This window comes from Apteryx rowi, unplaced genomic scaffold, assembly GCF_003343035.1.
Source record: "Apteryx rowi isolate R43461 unplaced genomic scaffold, aptRow1 scaffold_229, whole genome shotgun sequence".
In the NCBI taxonomy this organism is placed as follows: Eukaryota; Metazoa; Chordata; class Aves; order Apterygiformes; family Apterygidae; genus Apteryx; species Apteryx rowi.
In genome coordinates, this window is record NW_020448630.1 from 1,170,266 (window position 1) to 1,190,525 (window position 20,260).

Consider the following 20,260-nt stretch of genomic DNA (forward strand, 5'->3'; position numbering starts at 1 on the left):
AAAAAATTACCTACAAAACAAACCATGCAAGATATCATTTAAGTCTGGCTGTTCATAGCCATGTTAATATCTTTGCAACCAGCGCAAAGTCTTAGTATCAGATTTCTGCAGCACACTTCTAAACTTTCATAGGTTCATAGAGGATATTTCAAACAAAGTAATTTTAAGTATAAAATACAGTATAAAGTATTTCTTTTCAGAAAATCATGTAGAATTTAAATCATATTCATAGATGGTGGTATTTTGCCTTTTTAATTAGCTTTCATGATAAACTCTGGTATAAAAATAACTTGCTGAAAAATGTATGAAAGTATTTGAAATGTACTCCATAGGCTTCTTTGGAGAACAATCCCCCCTTTTAGGTTTTACATCTCTTACAATGAGGTTTTGTACCTTAGGACTGTACAAAAGGCAACAGCACTCAGGCTTTCTGTAAAGGCTTTGGGCACCTTTTTCAATTTTTATTTTGAAATATAAACAGTCCAGATAATAACTGCAGGATTAATGGGAATGTTTTCTCTTTATCATCAAGTATGTTTATTAAAGAAAAGGAAATATTTGGCCCTACTACAAAAGGAAAGGTGAATTAAAGGTGATTTACTGAAGCTGTCAATGAGGAAATGTTTCATACTTCATATTGCCAAGGTAAATCATGGTGAAATTGATGGTAGGCCAGTAAGTGATCAAAGTTCCACTGAATCACACTGGCAGTTTATTCAACAAAGCATACTGAATTCTTTTAAAATGATATTGAAGCTTATTCTACCATTGTTTCCCTCCCTTCCTCCATTTTACTTCTGCTTTTTGTGAATGCAGCTCTTCTATATATTATCTATAAGTCAAATACATTTTAAAGCAATCTTATTAAACCCCAGAAGGGAAAATATAGTGGATAAAATTCGCAGAAGTATGTAAATAACTCTGGAAGCGTGTAGTTTAGGCTTGTAAAAACCATTGTGTTTAAAATGAATACTCAGTACAATTAGAATGAAATACGTTGCACCATGTATCAGTTTCGGGGTAAATGTAATAGAGATGTTCTAGTTCAAATACAGTTGTAATAAACGGCATAAGGGCTTTTATATGAGTCTACACATGAGATTCAATAATATATCGTAACACAAAATTACTTAAAAAAAATTACAAGTTTAACAAGAGAACAAGACCTAAAAAATGATGTGTGATACCAGATGGGGCACTTAAGAACTACATTTTTATTCTGAAAAATTTGAGACTGATCACAGTTATTTTAGCACCATGAATAACATTACACATTCATTTCTTATGCTTATAACAAAGCAGAATTTTAAAGAATGGAGTTAAGGCTAGCAAAATGTATACCCTTTAATATCAAAAACAACATACAAAATGTGATGTAGTATCTTTATAGATGTCAGTGTCATCAATATTAGCACACATTTTAGTATAAAATATTATCAGTCTAATCTTAGCGTACACAGTTCTGAAACATTAAAAATGTTGACACAATATATAAGACTAAAAGGCATATTAAAAATATGCCAAAGTTTACATTAATAAAAACCTCACTCACTGTGTGGAATTTTAATGGTGCTATGTTTGTCAATAATGAAACATATGAATGGAAATTATTACTTTTTCTCAACTATTAATCTCTAAACACTTTCTCCCACATTCCAGTGCCATAGCTCCTATAGCAAATGCGCAATGTTTGTATGCCCTGGTGAAAATATATTGTATTTATATATACATACACGCATACACACACAACCTTGTAATATCAGAGGGTCAGTTCCAATAGAAGAGTTAGGATGCCTAAGAGTCAGTTTCTGAAACACCTAATTTCTAGACTGCAGTTCTCTGGAGCGCAATCCAGACCCCAGGTGTGGTGGCGGCTCTGCTCTCTGCTCAGAGAGGATGGCTGAGCCCCTCCACACGGGCTCCCACAGCGTGAGCAGTGAAGCAGGGAGCAGCCCCGTGCCCGCACAGCCAGAACATGGCTGCTCAAACTAACCCATAAGGACAATCCTAATGATGGTGGCATCCGGAGATACTTCATTCAGGGCTGCAAGGAAGCATCTCCTGTCCCTTTGGCATGTACTACCTGATGCAAGTAACCAAGCAGGGTGTTCTGGCTTTCAGGTGATAGTATCCACCTTTCATGTAATAAGCATGTGATCCAAGCATTCATCTAGTACGTGTGAAAACGCGGTTCAGTCTCTTCTCTCTGAGATGATTCAACTTCAGTCTCCCACCTCATGAAAAAGTGCCTTATCAGGCTATGGCTATTCAAAAGTTTAATGCAGAGAGGAAGTTTGAGAAAGCAAGGCTGAAGAAGTACTATCTATATTCAATATGGTATGCATCAGCTTTTAAAGTCCAGTGTCTCTAAAGGGAATCTAGGAATGTGCATGCCCCGGCATTACGTATGAAGAGCCAAAGGAGAAAGATGCCATTATTTACCTCATCTGATACTGAATATACACTTAAAAGATGACCATGATGAAAATGATATATTAAATTATAGCACAAAGAGTAGGACTGTAAATTTCATCACAGTGGCATCTTAAATTAACCTCTTTCTACCCAATTTCTTCTGAAGCTTACCCTGAAAATACTTAATGGAAAAAGGAGGACAACTATTCTGTTTATAGGATGGAGGAGCAATGTCTATGAAAAGCACTTCATGAACTGCTCAAAAGAGGATTACATTTGGATCTCTGAACATTTTAAGAGGTTTTTTTTTGGAACTAGTTTTTTAATTTTAGAATCAATCCCCAACAAGAATAAAATTAGCATAAATTAGGTCATCAAAATATGAGTTTAGTATATTTCAAACAAATGGGTTTTCCCACCTAAAATTAAGTTTTCTGACAAAAATTTATTTACATTTATTCAGCCAAAATAAAATTGAATTTCTGGTGCTTTTCTGTTTCAGTTTTCAGAATAAACACCGCCTAAGAGGAAATTCTGTGTCATACCATGATTATTGTATTGGCTTTTTTTGTTTTTGAAAAGAGAGCTAATCTCATTTATAAAACTTCAGGCACATAAAATCCAGTATATCTCTCAATCAGTTTCTCAATAGTTAATTAGCCTCACTACTAACAATTTGAACTTTATTTCCATTTTAAATTAATCTAATTTAACTTTAGGGCACAATCTTGTTACAATCATGACCAATAAAGAGCTTTTCCTATTGGAAACTGACAGTGACGATGCCAGCAGAATCATCTCTTAAATATAACTTGTTTTCTAGCTGTTCTGAAATTTTGTTTTTTTCTGCAGTCTTTCCAATTTTACTGTTGTAAAACAAGCATTGACATCTGAAATAGGTTCATTATTCCAACATCATCACACAAACATGACTTCCTTACTCCTAACTCTGCATCCCTCTCCTCTGGCATCCCAAGCTCAATAGCTGCTTTTGACATCGTGACTCAGCCATCCCCTTCGTACAGTTGTTGTTTTTTTAATGCTGTCTTTTATCTTGTAAGCATTAACTTACATTTTTAGCTACTCCAGTATAAGAATTTGCATTTTTCTGTACATTTTTAAAGGGTTCAGCAAGAACTAATCCTTACTACTGTTATGCTATTTCTGTATCATTTATAAAATTTAACAGCAGTTATTTCATATTCTATCCCAGATCATTTATATAGATATTATAGAGCACCAGGTCAGGAAGATGCCACAGTTAGGTCGAGATGTCTGATAACAACAATTTCAAATTGCATTACTGCTAAAATGCAGCTTAATTTTTGGTTAAAAACTCATAAAGCTACAACACATGAAAAATAAGAACTGTGATAAATATTAATTTCTCATAACAAAGCAATATGAAATAAAAGGCTTTCATCACACATAACATCTTTTGCATTGCCCAGATAGATAGAATACTGAATAACACATTCTACAGAAATACGCCAAACAAGAACAGTGTAGGCTGTTAACATCATTTTAGTCATTTGTAGTCATTTTAATTGACAATAATACTAATATTTTAAGGAAATTTTCAGAAATACTTATGACATTCAGAAGAACAAGTCCCAGTGAAACAAAAAGGGACCTCTGTTCTTAATGTGTTTTTTTTCCACTCCCAAAACGCTCTTACACCTCATTATCATTTCAGTTCTTTTAAGCCTCACTCACATGGGGCAGTGATTGAAATTCTGCAATATAAACAAGGTATGAGCTCTGGTCATCAATAATTAGGAAGCCTGCATGATTATGTTGAAAGGATTTTTGAAAATTAATGTATGTAAACTTTCTAAGTAATAGTATTGCTAACAATGTTTTGTATGACAGCTGTACATGGGCTTTCTGAGCAATTTAATACAATTCTAGAAGAAGGAAAAATTACAAAAATAGGATGTTACAGGTTCTATTTTTAAAGCAATACACCCTCTGTAGCTTATGTAAAGAACAGGTATTGTTGCTAATTAAGAAAATGCACTAAAATGCGCGTTTAGTCTTAAAATCATGTTTAGTTTGCCCTTTGCTAAAGGGCACATCTTAACAGRAAAACAAAAATTGTTGGTGTTGAATGGATCTGAAATAAAGCATGTTTAAGTATTCCATTGTACTGCTGGTTCAATATCCACAAATAAACTATGCACTTGGAAGTGTTTTATGATAAACTGAAAAGCACACTGTCCTTTTCATCTCAGGCAAAGTATTGTTTTCAAATATTTTTCAGAGAAAGAGGTGTTTCAAAAATACGGGCTTGACAAACATTACGTAATACCTAGGAATATGTAAGTAACGGAAATATTTTAGTATGTTAAGCAAGTAATAGGGTATGCAAAGTCATTTCTTTATATTTCAATAAAACATGGCGCTGTATCCTACATGCAATTTAACATAGCTATAAAGACCCATAAATAAAGCTGCATGTTCACTTAGTGCAAAAATCTTTTCAATTGTTGAATGTCATTTTAATAGCTCATGTGAATATCTCCACATGTTAAAACAACTCAATATTATTGCACTTAAAATGTATTCTTTAAAGCTGTCTTGTGTATAAGAATTAAAAACAATAAGAACCTGAAGATAAAACAGAAGAATTTTAAATTTAGTCTGATTCACAATACTGCTTCAAAGTACTGCTGTCAGTACAATTTCAAAACTATCAATTATTTTGAAGTTTAGCTGAAAATATATATATATGTTAATAGTACTGCCTTGGCAGAAAAAAACATTACAACAATCTATCATTCAGCAGCTTTACTTCTGAATGTATTTGCTTTCTGAGCTTAGGTGGCGCATATTCAAAACCTGTGCACATCACAAATTTCATCCTTAATGTTCTTTGTTCATGATACTGTGAAAAAGGTGAATCAATGCAAGAATAGGTCAATGTTTAAGCAAACTGAGCATGCTGAAGTATTAAGAGAAAATAAAACAGATGCTTTGTTTAACAATTTAGCTTTCTAATACAAAATGATTTCAGCAAGAGTTAAGGGAATCAAAAAGATGTATATGCACATTCATGATACATAATTTTGAAAGATTTTAAAACAGCACAAGAAACTTTAAAAAATAAATCAGTCATAAGAGCTACTAAATGTTCGACTATAAACACCTAAGGGTGTTGCCTGCATTGGATGGACCATAAAGTTATTGAAGAGTCCTGGGTCAGTGAATCAGAAACAGCTTTCACGCTTCCAGAAATATGTTCTGATAAATTAGAAAAATATTCTCTTCACACACAGAATCACTATGCATGTACACACTAATGCTAAAAAACTTCAAATACCTTAAAAATGTGGCTTGAAATCAAACTCAAGGACTTGTCAAAAAAAAAAAAAAAAAAAAAGCATTCAATGGTATAAAAGATTCTTGCAATTTGAGCAGTAGTTCAAAACTTCTTTAGTATCATAATATTTTCAGCCAAAACCTAGAAATCTGATCTAGCTTTTGTAGGAGAAGGGTAGGCTAGTAGAGGAAAGAAAGCATCAAAGACCAGATTCTGTTTCTTTGACTGGCTTTTCTGCAGCGTCTGACACGAAAGTGCTTTCATTTACCAGCATTTTCTCAGTAGTTTCTCCATCAACAGTTTTTGCTCTTTCTTTTAACTTCTGCCGTTCATGGACCCATGGGATAAAACATAATATAGCACCGCCAATAAGGGGAGGAACTCCAGCCAAGTAGAATGCTACATCATAGGTACCTAGGTGGTCACGCAGTAAACCTGGAAAGACAGAAAATGATCACTGATACACAATGGGACCTTGAGAATCTATTAAAAGAGTGTTCATTCTTTGGACTCAGAAAATTGAGGGCTGGCATGGATTACTATAATCACTAATCTGACTACTTGAAGGCCAAATACAAGCATATCTTTTTAGAAAGGCAGTCCAGAGTTGATTTAAAGGCTTCAAGTATTGAAAGAATCATGTTACCACTCAACTGCTTCATTACCATCCATTGTTAAAAATGTGTATTTTATTTCCTATTTTAATGTTGCTCATTTCAACTTCTCCAGCATCTGAATCTTGTAATCACTGACAAATTCCCACTTTTAGTAACAGCTGCCTTTGATCAAGGTGCCTCTTATTTTAGATATACTGCATATATTGCATCTCCTGGTAGCCTCTTACTTAAAAAGCAGGTTTTCCAACCTCTTCCAAATAGCCAAATGCTAGTTAAGTATCAATAGCTGAGACAGTGTATCCAGGAATCACCTAGTTAATGCTATTCTAGCTTTAAAATTTGCTCTCTATAATGCTGCATAGTTCAGTTACATCTTACTAAGTATCTTTCAGTAGCACTCACAAGACCTTAGGATAAACTATGGTCAAAAAAGATTTTAGCTTAAGCAACCCTCACCTCCCAAGAAACTTCAACTTTCATCTTTAAAAATCTGTATTTTGTCCAGCAGTCTTCCATTAAGGAATGAAACAAAAGCCAGTGCTTCTGTTTATAAAAAGCAATTAAAATGACTGGAGCTTTTACAGGCTCATCCTCAGCTTATCCTCACAACTGTTTTCACATGAGCAAGTTTTGGAATCTAGTTAAATTTCAAATTCTAACTTGGAGTCCTGTAATACAATCAACATTTAGGCTATCCACTCAACTGTATGGAAAATGTCAGGTCCTCAATCCAATCTGGAAGCCTATATTTCTTTGGAGAGGAATGGTTTACCTCTACATTATTTAATAAAAAAAGACTGAAGCAAACTTTAAACAGTAATAGTATATCAATAACCCAGGAGCAGCAGGTAAACTCATCATATATGCTGGAGCAAGGAAAGAGAAGACATCCAATTTAACTGCACTGCATATGATGTGGGAACAGAAAAACTGGCAATAACAAAACAACTCCATACAACTCTAAAAACATATTTACAGCTACAGACTTGACCTACGCTTACCTGCAATGGGTGGACCAACTGTCATAGGTATTGACATGAGTCCTAGCAGAAATCCTATGGCCTGGGAGACATCCTGAGCACCAACAAGCTCAAAGGCAATAGGAGCCATAATGCAAATGAAGCATCCATCAAACAGGCCCATGAAGAGACAGACAGCAATGAGACCTCCAAAGACGTGGCACAGTGGAATCATCATAGACATCAGGCCAATGAAGAAGAATGAGGTCACCTAAACATTATCAAGGAAAAATATAAAAACATATTTCATCAAATCAGCAAAGATAAGGAAGTAGATGAGTTTTCTTGCATTTGTAAGGAATTAAATTGTCTGCCCCTATTTCCTTTAAAATAAATATTAGTACCCTCCATGGATTACCACCATCAGAAGTTACAAACCAAGATAAAACAAACACTTAGGACTGTCATAGCATACAGTCAAAGAAACTCAACTACCCATTTCAGTTTTTTCAAATGTCTTTTTCATTATCTATCCTGCAATAGATATATAATGAAGTCATTTCCTGTGCACCGACATTTTTTTTGGAAGTTACTCTTTAGCCTTTTTACAAATAAAAGCTGCAAAAGATTAAAAATTTGATACAGCCAAAATACTCACATAATTAGGCATCTCACAGTTGTCATTAAACATTGTAATTTAAGTAAAAATATCAGTATTATTATGAGTGATTACTTCAGGCTTCATACAGGCAACAGAGGTGGGTTTTGAAAGTCTCATTTCAATTTTTTCACATCAACCCACCTTGCTGTATTTCTGTAGCCATGTTTATATTTGTATATTTATAGTCTTATCAGCACTGTATTTAAGATTATTCTTTGTTTGTAGTAAGTTAAAGGAATCAAACTCCATCTTTCAGGAAAACGAAGCAGAAGTTAATCAAAAGAAAATCAAAAAGAAAAAAAATCAAAAGAAAGTTTTGTTTGTGCATTATCCATAGGTCAACATAACACACCACCTAACCGCACAAACAGGTTTTCCAAACAAGATATCTGCATTATGCATTCATCACCTGTAGACCATTAAAACAAAAACAAGGTCACTTGAAAACTACATATCACAAGTTTTTGAAGGATAAGTGACATCAAATATATGAGTTCACTAGGAGAAGTCTGCAAGCAGACACCTGGATAAGACTTAATTTTCCGGACAGCATAAAAAATTCTTTTAGGTAATGTTATGTTATTTAGCATACTAAAGAAAACTGTTGTGAAATATCTGCAGTATGATATACAGAAATAGAAACAATTAAGGAACTGGGTTGCTTATAGAAATGTAAGGATAGAGGTGAAGGAATTCTTAGTTCTTCTGGGAATTATGTTACATAAAATATAGAAGGCTATTTAAGATGAGGAGTTTATATCTAAGAAATAATGTGGTTATCTGCAGACGAATTGTAGACAAGACATTGTTGACCACATTAGTTTTTTTGCCATATTATGACAAAAGGAGCACTAAAAACAGAATCACTAAACTCTTCAGATCAAAAAGACAGAAAGCATTATTCTATTACTAAACATGATTTACAAAGCAGAATTCAACAAAAGAGCTCCTTAAGAAGGGATTCAGAAAAGGAAGGATAATGGTTAAATTTGCAGAACAGACTTGTTCATTAACCAGTGTAAGTTGTTCAACTGTGAGACTCAAGTTCTGAGTGGAAATACACTTTCATTTGCATTTGTCAAATTTAATTCTGAACCAATTTTTGCAAGGACACATTTCAGTGTTGCCTTTTCACTGTTTGTCCTAATAATAATGAAATTTCTTAAAAATGTAAGAATAGGTAGTGAATCAATCCAAATGAATGAGATACAGTCCCAGTCTCTTTTACTAGGGAGGCTAAATTTATGTAACTATGGCAACAAATGCTGCATGTTCAGAAAGGTTGTTCTTTTTCAGTTTTTGTTCTCAATGATGTAGTACAGGTAATAGCCATTAGATGTCGCCCTTGTCATTTCTTTTTTAAAACAAACGAACAACAGTGGTCAGTAACATGTAAGCTATCACAACTAAAGCTTTTCTAAAAATCTGCACTAAAACTACCACTTTCTCAAAAAATAATGTTTATAAGCGCGGAAGAAAAAATGTATAGCCTCCTCCATCCCCAAACTTCAGCATTTCTGGAAGCTGGAAGAACGGTAATTTATCTCCTCCCATGTGACTTTCTATTACTCTCATCATTGAAGATGCCAAGTAACCCACTACATTCAGCAAAATCTCCTCAAGTGAGCATCTCTAATATTCCGATGGCTTTATTAGCATGTGATATGCACAGGACGTACTTGCCACCTAGTTATCACCTAACAAAAATCAAGAAAAAAAGATCCAAAATCCTTAGTAGAGGCACATGAAGAAATCTATCTGTAAAAAACATGAAATCATGGGATAAATGGCAAAGCAGAATCTAGAGAATCCCCAAAGGTTTTGTCACTCCCATGCTAAACATTAATGTTTCTTTCATTTTCAACTGAGAACAGCCAGGAGGCGGTACCTACGTTTTATTAGCATTAAAAAAAAAAAAAAGATCAGCAATAGAGATTCATGAACTTTGCACTGAAGGCCCCTTGTACCAAAAGCCGTATGTTCAGTTTCTAAAGGTTTGAAATTTCTCAAATTTGAATATCCAGTTAATTCTGATTATTTACAGCACCTGCAACCAAAACTTCCTTCACAATTGTGTGAAGACATACCTGTAAATAGACCTTTTTTGCACCAGGAATATAATCTGCAACTCTGCCAAAAATTAATCGGCCAATTCCTGAAGTAATGCCCAGACACAGCAGAAGCACCTCTTCTGGCACGCTGTCACCAAATCTGTCTTTTACATGCTTCATCTGTTTAAAAAGAGGAATGAGAAAATAAATTGGCTTTAGAATGAAAAACAGGAGAAACCTTAGAAAACTTGTATTAAACAGAAGTAATCCATGAATCTCTGAGACTTAAAGTATAGCTACAAGTAATAAACTTGCTTATTCTGCTTTTACAGATGTTAGAATAATTTTTGCACTGGCATATCAGTGYCAAGTATGACATCAGCAACAACAATCTGAAAATATGTTAGTTTATTCACAACTATTAAGAAACTTAGTTCAAGAAAACAACGCGGCTACATCTAATACAGAAATGTTCCTCCAAGCACATATATTTTACTAGCAATAGATGTAACCTAGTGCGGAATCCACAAAAGATGATCTCTAGAAGAACTGGTTGCTTCACTGGCCAGGGTATACTCTGAGGTCTGAAGGCACTGAATGATTAATGATTATCACTGCAATACTGTTCTGTGCATTAAGACAAAGATACGTACTATCAAATTTGTAACAGTTCAGGGCAGAAGCAAGAAGCAGAGGGGCAGAGAGCTGGAGATCAGACTCTAATCACTCCAGTCTTCAAAAAGGGCAAGGAAGAGGACCCAGGGAAGCACAGGCCAGTCAGCCTCACCTCCATCCCTGGAAAGGTGATGCAACAGCTCATCCTACATGCCATCTCCATGCATGTGAAGGATAAGAAGGTGAATCAGGAGTAGTCAGCATGGATTCACCAAGGGGAAATCACGCTCAACCAATCTGATAGCCTTCTCTGATGGGAGGACTGGCTGGATAGATGAGGGGAGAGCAGTGGATGTTGTCTACCTCAATTCCAGTAAGGCTTTCAACACTGTCTCCCACAACATCCTCATAGGCAAGCTCAGGAAGGGCGGGCTAGATGAGTGGACAGTGAGGGGGATTGAGAACTGGYTGAATGGCAGAGCTCAGAGGGTTGCGATCAGTGGCACAAAGTCTMGTTGGAGGCCTGTAGCTAGCAGTGTCCCCCAGCAGGCAACACTGGGTCCAATCCTGTTCAGCTTATTCATCAATGACCTGGATGAAGGGACAGAGTGCACCCTCAGCAAGTTTGCTGAGCATACAAAACTGGGAGGAGTGGCTGATACACCAGAGGGCTGTGCTGCCATTCAGAGGGACTTCAACAGGCTGGAGGGATGGGCAGAGAGGAACCTCATGAAGTTCAACAAAGGGAAGGGCAGAGTCCTGCACCTAACGAGGAATAACCCCATGCACCAGTACAGGCTGGGGGTTGAACTGCTGGAAAGCAGCTCTGCAGAGAAGGACCTGGGAGTGCTGGTGGACAACAGGTTGACCATGAGCCAGCAACGTGCCCTTGTGGCAAAGAAGGCCAATGGTATCCTGGGCTGCATTAGGCAGAACATTGCCAGCAGGTCAAGGGAAGTGATCCTCCCCCTCTACTCAGCCCTGGTGAGGCCACACTTGGAGCACTGGGTCCTGTGCTGGGCTCCCCAATACAAGAGGGACATGGAGCTACTGGAGCGAGTCCAGCTACAAAGATGATTAGGGGACTGGAGCATCTCTCCTATGAGGAGAGGCTGAGAGAGCTGGGACTCTCGAGCCTGGAGAAGAGAAGGCTGAGGGGGGATCTTATCAATGTGCATAAATATCTGAAGGGAGGTGTCAAGAGAATGGGGCCAGGCTCTTTTCAGTGGTGCCCAGTAACAGCAGAGGCAACGGGCCCAAACTGAAACACAGGCAGTTCCATCTGAACATGAGGAAAAGCTGCTTTACAGTGAGGTGACTGAGCACTGGAACAGGTTGCCCAGAGAGGTTGTGGAGTCTCCTTCCTTGGACATATTCAAAAGCTGTCTGGACACAATCCTGGGTAACGTGCTCTAGGTGACCCTGCTTGAGCAGGGGGCTTAGACTAGATGACCTTTAAAGGTGCCTTCTAACCTCAACCATTCTGTGTGACTCTGTGAGACAGTGCACAGAAGAGGGGCACTGCAGACTGACTCATCCTGTGGTCACCATGCCTTAAAGGGCAAGGGAAGAGGAGCAGGAACCCCCTGCAGTGCCCACCATCAGAACATGCAATTCCAGGAGATGGTGCAGCAACAGCAGCAAGGAACAAGGCCAACTGGAAGGCTGATTTAACAGCCTCTTTGGCCAAAAAAAAAAAAAAAGGCAAAAAACAAACACCAAGACTGGCTTGATGCATTTGGATTTTTTTTTTTTTTGGTATTCTTTCTGGTTCCAGAGCCTTGGCAGCATAAGATTTTCATTTTTTTTCTTATCAACTACAAAGAACAGAAATTACCTATACGTAAGACTCTCACACAATCACTTTTTGAAACACTGGTGGCAATACCACATAAGCTAAAGTGAGCATGAGGAGAAACAGAAATTATCTGCATAGTCCTGCAATTTCTAGGTTCTAGTTGTAAAAGTACAGACCAACCGGATTGAAAACAGCTTCTGAACAAGAAGCTGTGAAGACTCAGAGGCGTGAAGAAGCATATTGAAAAAATAGATTTTAAAGGAAGATGTGGTAACAAGATTTGAGAAACAAGGTGACCACAGGCTGACAGACATGGATAGCAAAGGCTGCACAATGATTTTTGTTACCAATTCTGATTATGTGATATCATTTTAAACTAAAAAACTCTTATTTCCCTTGTCTATACAATTGAAAACTCCAATTTTAATAAATACTTATAGAATGAAATAGTCAGTATTATTTTTTGGCCAGAGTACTACACAAAAGCAGAGCTACTTCTTCAAAATAAACAGCATTTGCTGAGTGGTGGTGATTTTCTTAGGCATATATATATATATATTTTTTAGTTTACATATCACAGAAACTCTATTTATTATTAATTTGCCAAATATAATTGATTTTGTCAGAAAGGAAGAAAAAATAACGGTTTTCTTTTGTGTTTTAAGAACAACCTCTAACTTCAGTTGAAAGACAGATGCTTGCTCTTTGCAGTTTTGAGGTTATTTTTTCTTTGCTTTTTAAGACATATTTGGGAAAAGAATCTGATTAAATTTCTCTCCTGCAAAGATATTTAAACATAAAAGATAAATTGTTTAATTCATTCCCTTTCTGGCAAAGGGGAGAAGAAGAAAAGCTGATAGTTTTCCCACGTCCATGTCCATGTGTCTGCCAACACCTGCTGCCCCAGGTGGCAAGATAAGTATAGGATTCTTCTGCCACTCTTTTCACCTGTTCCACTTTCACATTTCTGCCATGTCTAGCTTGTTTAATTAGCAGATCTGATTCATCCACTCCCCAGAGGCTCTTCAAGAGGGAAGATACAGCTCTACATCTAGGTAACTATTAATGCTGTACTTACAACTGAGTAACTGGATTTCTCAAAGCAAACTCAGAGGGTGAAATGCTGTCCTCTCTCAGATCAATGGGGTAAATACTGAATTCAATCCACTCCTTAAGTATGAAAATAACTGTTACTCATCTTGAGCATCAAATATCTAAATTAYTATTTATTTTTCAGCCTTCACTCCTCTTAAGCGCACCATAGCCTGCAAGAGAGCTTCCAGCTGGATGCAAGGAGAAACTTTTCCAGCATGAAGGCAGYGGAGCAGGTTGCCCAGAGAGGTTGGAGGTTTTCAAGACCCGGCTGAACAAAGCCCTGAGCAACCTGGTCGGATCTCATGGCTGACCCTGCTTGAGCAGGGCTTGGACTAGAGATCTCCTGAGCTCCTCTCCAACCTCAATTATCTTCTGATCCTATGCTATGATATTCAATCTCAGTGATACAGTCACTAGTAACCTCTAAGTAATAACAGCATTACTAACTGAATACCTGAAAATACATCAATTAAGAATTAATTTAGAATTATAAGTGCTAACTCATTACAGACTTAAAGAAATTTCTTGTAACCACAGGTTGTAAGTTCATTTATTTATGATTAAGTAGCTTAAATGAAATGCCTCCAGAATTCAGATTTCCCTAGATTTTTAACTCTAACAGAACTGCTCAAAAATCCCACAATGGGTAATGACTTGTGAACTTTCTCAGCCAATGTCTCATACATCAACATTCTTTTTCCATTAGAGAACTATACAGGCTATAAATATACGACTCTCTATATATGACTAATTGGTCTTCTTAGTCTGCAATTTTGAATCCAGACACCCAGAACAATTCTAGACTTATGCATAAAATTTAGCCATCAAACTAGGTATGGCAATACCAACATAATCTATTTATTTAACTGTCTATTGCTACCATGACCTTCACAAAACTATTCAGTGTTATCACAAGACAAAATGATCTTGTAAGTCCATCACTCACAGATAAAAATACATGGTTTCTTTTCAAGCTAAAGGTGCAAGAAAGGGAAAAGGCAAAGGCAAACTAAGTGCATGTCCAAATAAAGATATTAGCAACTGACAGGACACAACTGGATGGGTACACGTAGAAAAATTATACTGCTGCTCATCTACAAGAAGACAATTAAATCTTCAAAATTCCAGAAAACTAAAAGCTTGGGTTTATTTCACACACATCTCCTGAGAAAAGAACAGCCTTCCTGATGATGTACATGCCCTTCTACTCTGTTAGTGCCATGGTTTTATCAGACAGTAGCCTTGCTCCAACGAACAAGTCATCTACATGCCTGAACAAACTGATTCCTTCAAAGGCCTGGAGAAAAATCCTAACTCTTGCCTTGACAAAGATATAGCAAGAACTTTGAAGAGAACTGTCCTGAAAGGTTGAAAGTTTCAGAATGTCCTGAAAAACAGAGCACAAAATAACCCTGGGTAAGTCACTGTTTACTCTGCAACAAAAGGACTCTACAAGAAAAACAGGAAGGAAAAAAAAAAACACAGGAAGAAAGTTGGTTGCCAGAGAACAATACAGATATTTGGCACAAGGGAAAGCATTTAATGTAAATTTAATGGAAATACATTTCTGATCCAGACTCCACTGGAGAAACCTTTACTGATGATCACAAAACTAGCAATGAACCAGCAACTCCTGAAATGATCCTGACTCCTGAACATCAGCTGCACTCTGATCTTCATGAGATCTGCATATGAAATTACACTACCTATAGCTAATGTAGATCCATTTCAAAGGGAATCTGCTATCATTTTGATATAAATAAAGTAGCATTTTTTAAAAATTAAGGCTTTCCACATGACAATGAAAAATACCCATATATACCTCTTCCAGATAATTCCTGTTTACCTACCTGCCACAAAATAACAGTGATGCTTCCTCTTTCTATCTCTGGTCAATCTTAATCTATATAATTTTTCTTACATTCATCACAGTAAGATCTCTACCTYGGTTGACATATTTTACTTAGAGTTCGTGAGAATGAAATACAGGAAGATTTCTTGCCAGAGCCAATGGGGCAGTGAACAAGGACAGAATGAAAGAAACAAGATGATTATTGTATGAAAATCAGGAAATTTTCTATTATTCTACCAACTAAAGCAGATAAAACAGAATAATTCCTACATCATTAAGATTCAGAACAAACATAATCTGAAATTCTTCAGTAAAACTGAACATAACAGTTACTAGATTAACTGTTAAGCTCCTTTAACATAAAAAAGGGATAAGAATTCAGGCTAGATTAGGGAAAATTCAGATTAACAACTAGGTAGATTTCTCTCCCCCCACCCCCAAATAGCCAGTCCTGAACAAATTTACCCCCCCAAAAAGGAATCTTAGAGCTGTTAATATTATCTTTAAGAACTTGCGGAGAACAAGTATGATCCCAGAGATCAAAATAGACAACAGATAGCACAAAACCTAAAAAGGGGAGAAAACCAGACAAGGGCTGTTAACCAATAACCAATTTTTCTACTTATTAGAGTCAGAAATGTTTTAAAAGAATTAAACCAGTTCTCAGGTGTTGAGAGGACACCTGCCAACTGAGAGGCCTGAAAGATATTAAGGGAATGGTGCAAGAAACCATGCTGGAGATTGAAAGGAGCCAGCAACAGGCAGCACAGCCACACTGCAGCATGAGACAGTCCATGACTTCTGCTTTCCTCCTCTACTTCTTTATCTCTCAGGATACTTTCAGGTCCTTCCTCCACTAATAGCTCCTGGAGATGCCAAAAGAGACAGTGGAAAGAAACAGGCAGATGAATACTGGTGGATTGACCTGGCTTGAGCAGAACCAAGACATACAGGAAAGGGCACACATCTATCAGTGGAAGCTCACAGTGACCCACGAACAAGGTTGAGGACTAAAGCCAGGGATGCATAAGAGCTGAAGTGTCATATACACATGAGGGAAGAGAGTGTTACATCTTCAAATAACTTACCTTTTAACCATTTTTTCTATTTGATTATCATTTTTGATAACAGTCCACATATTATAATATTAGTTCTATCAGTTCCTTGTGGCCCTAAAGTAGTGTTTCCTGAGCCTATCTTATTCTCAAAACTGAACTAGCCACTGTGTCCAAAATTAACAACTATTGGTGAGTCCTAGAGAGTTACAGACATGTCATGTTAACTTGAATTTCCAGAATGACAACTGAATAGTAAACAAACAAAACTATTCATAAACATCAAACAAATAATATCATAAGCTTACGATCAACATAGATTTGTCAGAAACAAATCATGCAGAACAAACGTAACTTTTCCTTATTACATGGTGGGTAGCAAATGTTGGCAATAGAGAGAAGGATAGATGAAACTTATCTTGACCTTAATTGGCCTTTTGAAATCTCTCAAACATAACAATTCTCATGAGCCAGTTTAATACATGATCTAGATGAAACAACTGCAAAGATGGATTCTCAACTGTTTGAAAAAGCTTTTTTTCAAAGAGCAGCTATTAGTGATTCACTGTAAAAACTGAAGAATATGCCAAAGAGGGCTCTGTAAAAACATGCCTCCAATCTAGCACTATGTAACATTTTCATTAACGATATGGACAGTGAAATACAGAATATATTTACTAAATTTTCAAATTACATCAAACGATGGGTATTGCAAGCCTTTTGAGGAAAAAGACTAGAATTCAACATGATCTTGGCATATCAAGTAGTGCAACACAAATAAAATTCATTTCCATAAAAACATTGTATGAGGTAAGTAATATTACAAAAAACACTACGAGATAAAAATCAGATGCATAAATAAAAAATGGGAGAATGACCAGACAACAGTTCTTTACAAAGGGTTTAGCAAGTTTAGCAGATCAAACTTCAACATGTTCCAACAATGCCACCATATTGCAAAACCAAAAAACCATAATGGAACACATCAGTTCATGAGACACATGATCTGATATTCCCATCCATTCAGTACCAGTAAGGCCTCAGATGGATTATTATGTCTCATTTTGGACATTAATCGTTACAATGTGGACCAGCTGGACAGAATCCAAAAGAAAGATTTGGCAATAAGCAGAATTTTGATATGCATAATTTATGAAAAAAGATTCAAAAAACCAGATGTCCTTCACCAAAGTAAGTCTGAAAGATACTGAGGCACTCAGAAAATGGGTAGCAAATTGTTCCTGCAATGTCAGTGACACTAGAACAACAAGTAATCAGCTTAAGCTGCAACAAAGGAAATTCTAAATCGGACATTAGGAAGCACTTTCTAAATTGCAGGACAACTGCAGGCTAGCAGTGACACTCTAAAGAGGCTGTGGAGATTTTTAATACTAGTTAAGCTACAGTTAAAATGAATGAGGTACTGGGATAGCTACAGTCTGCTTTTCTGTCATTCTGTAAAGTGATTTGATCGATGTCTACAGTACAGTCACAAACTTAACTGACTGTTATAACTTGAGGGTGGGGGGGGCTGGTTTTGGCTTTTTAGCTCTAGCTTGGTAAAACTCCACTGTAATTTGATTAAAAATAAGCTTATGATTGAAGGAAGCAATTTCCTGACATCACCTCTTACTTAGTTTAGAAGGAAAAAAAGAAGTGTAATATAAATGATTCTTTTCAACTCATTGTACCATTTACTAATATGATAAAATATGTTCTTTAATCAGGCTATACCATGTGTAATTAAAACAAATGTACTATATGTTATGCTATGATTAAGACATTATGAAGCATCAAAGCAATGAATCAAAATATCCTGTACAAATATGCAAAGTAACAAGAAAATACTCCAATAATCACTAATGATTAACATTGTATGCATGGGACTTAAAAAAAAAATTTGGTTAATTGTTTTAAATACAATTTAACATGGATTCTCAAGCAGCTAATAGGAATGCAGCTACTGAAAGACAACAGAACAAATTCTTCCTTTTTATAATGCTGAATTAAAAACTTATACAATGAATTAATTTTTTTCAGCATACTTAATAAGTAAAGTTGTAACATGAATTTGCYGCTACATGTCCAGTTTAGTCTTTCCCTGACTTTAAAAAAATATATCTATTGTACTATTCTGTATCCTGATGATAATGCCTTGGCCTTGACTTCTAAACAAATACAAGGTCAAACTTACCAGCCTAGCTAAAATAATAATACAAAAAAAAAATACTGATGAAGAGGAATAAAAGAGCATATGATATTTGTCCAGAAATAAATACAAATATGTCTTAATAAGAGTGTTTTTAAACAAAGAATTGTTATTAATTATAGTGCTGTAATTCTTCAGTTAAAAACCTTATTTCCTTTATGATTTTTGCCTAAGTTAGAACATTGCTGAAAGTATTAGAGAAAGCATATATTTAGTTTCTGACAATGCAATACAAATGTCATAAGCTATATAGTAACAGTCTAATTTATGTCTGGCTGAGTAACATCATGTCTCTGGAAAGTAAAGTTTTCTGTGTCTAGTCATTTCTTGCGACAAAACAAGGGGGAAGTCTCAACAACCTGAGGCAGCTCAGTCACCTCAGTTAACAGAAAGGTGTAAAGAAAATTTCATAGAACTGTTGGATCAGTATGTGCAGAGGAACACTTCAGATACCAGTTCATTTGTATTTTTAGTTTACTCATAAAAATAAAGTGATCTTTAAGACACAATAATTTATTTTCTCTTTTGCTGTGTTTTTTTCTAAATGAAAATAAAAACGTATTACACATGAACTTTACTGGGAGCTGTTTGTCTTCTGGCCTTTGGTTCCATTTCTAGCACAGAGGCAGCTTATTAGGAGAACGTACTTTTCTCAGTTCAAGTAAAAGAAAGTCATTTATCTAGCAGAACTGTGACGACACCAAGACATCTGCTGGCGCAGATATACTGCAGAAATATATATTCCAGTGGCTATTACTCTGCTAACAAGTTTTTTAGTGTTGATTTTTACCTATTTATTCAATATGGAATAAATCAATTAGAATGAATCAGTGCTGACTTCCTTCATATCCTCAAAAACATTTTGTCCTCTTTCTCCTTATGCTTTAAAAGATTTTTTTTCAGTTCAGTAGCCATCATACTTAAAAAAAACCTGATTGCTAATATTTCCACACTTCAAACACACACAAAGCAAAACTTTATTATAGAGACTATAGAGCTATAAAGCAGCAACTAGTATTCATTTTTAAAAGATTATACTGTAAAAGGGATATAAAATCTCTGTATTTTTACATCACACATCTTTTGTAGTAATCTGTACGTAATAAATACACTAAATAAATTTTTTTTCTGAACTCTTAAATTAAACTGAAATTTCACTGCTATCCGTTTTAAAAACAAGCTACATTAGGCCTTTGAGTTCAAAATTCTGCTCCTCAAGTGAAAAAGGAAACTGACTGACTGGAAGGATGACTTCTCCTGCCAAAACACACAGCAACCTAGAAGAATCTATTTTAAGTGAAATGAATTGTCATTTTTGCCTACTTCTATTAAATCAACATGAATCTACCAGTTTTGTTTACATAGCATCACCTATCACCTGCTTCTTGGAGTGCCATCTAATCACTCAGAGTGTCCACAAAGACTGGAGATAAAGGAATTTGCCTTGCATATTTCTGTAAGCTTCAAAGTTCAGTTTAATTTCGCAGGCTTCTCACAGATCAACTTAACACAAATTTAATCTTCATAAATTACAGATGAGAATGAAGGACAATCTACAAAGCATCATCACAGGTGACCATTTTTATCAAAAACAAACATCTATGCATCAAT

The 20,260-nt window shown here is 35.9% G+C and overlaps 1 protein-coding gene across 1 annotated transcript in view; it reads right to left on the reverse strand.

Annotated features, from left to right (window-relative positions):
* Positions 1-1,009: 1,009 nt before the first annotated feature.
* Positions 1,010-20,260, reverse strand: part of SLC16A10 (solute carrier family 16 member 10) — an 82,020-nt gene continuing 62,769 nt past the window's right edge. Inside the window, exons 4-6 of the mRNA XM_026065519.1 lie at positions 10,062-10,205; positions 7,356-7,584; positions 1,010-6,172 (exon numbers count right to left, since the gene is read on the reverse strand). Coding sequence (XP_025921304.1) covers positions 5,937-6,172; positions 7,356-7,584; positions 10,062-10,205 — 609 coding nt within the window. The 3' untranslated portion in view covers positions 1,010-5,936. The remainder of the gene's footprint in view (positions 6,173-7,355; positions 7,585-10,061; positions 10,206-20,260) is intronic.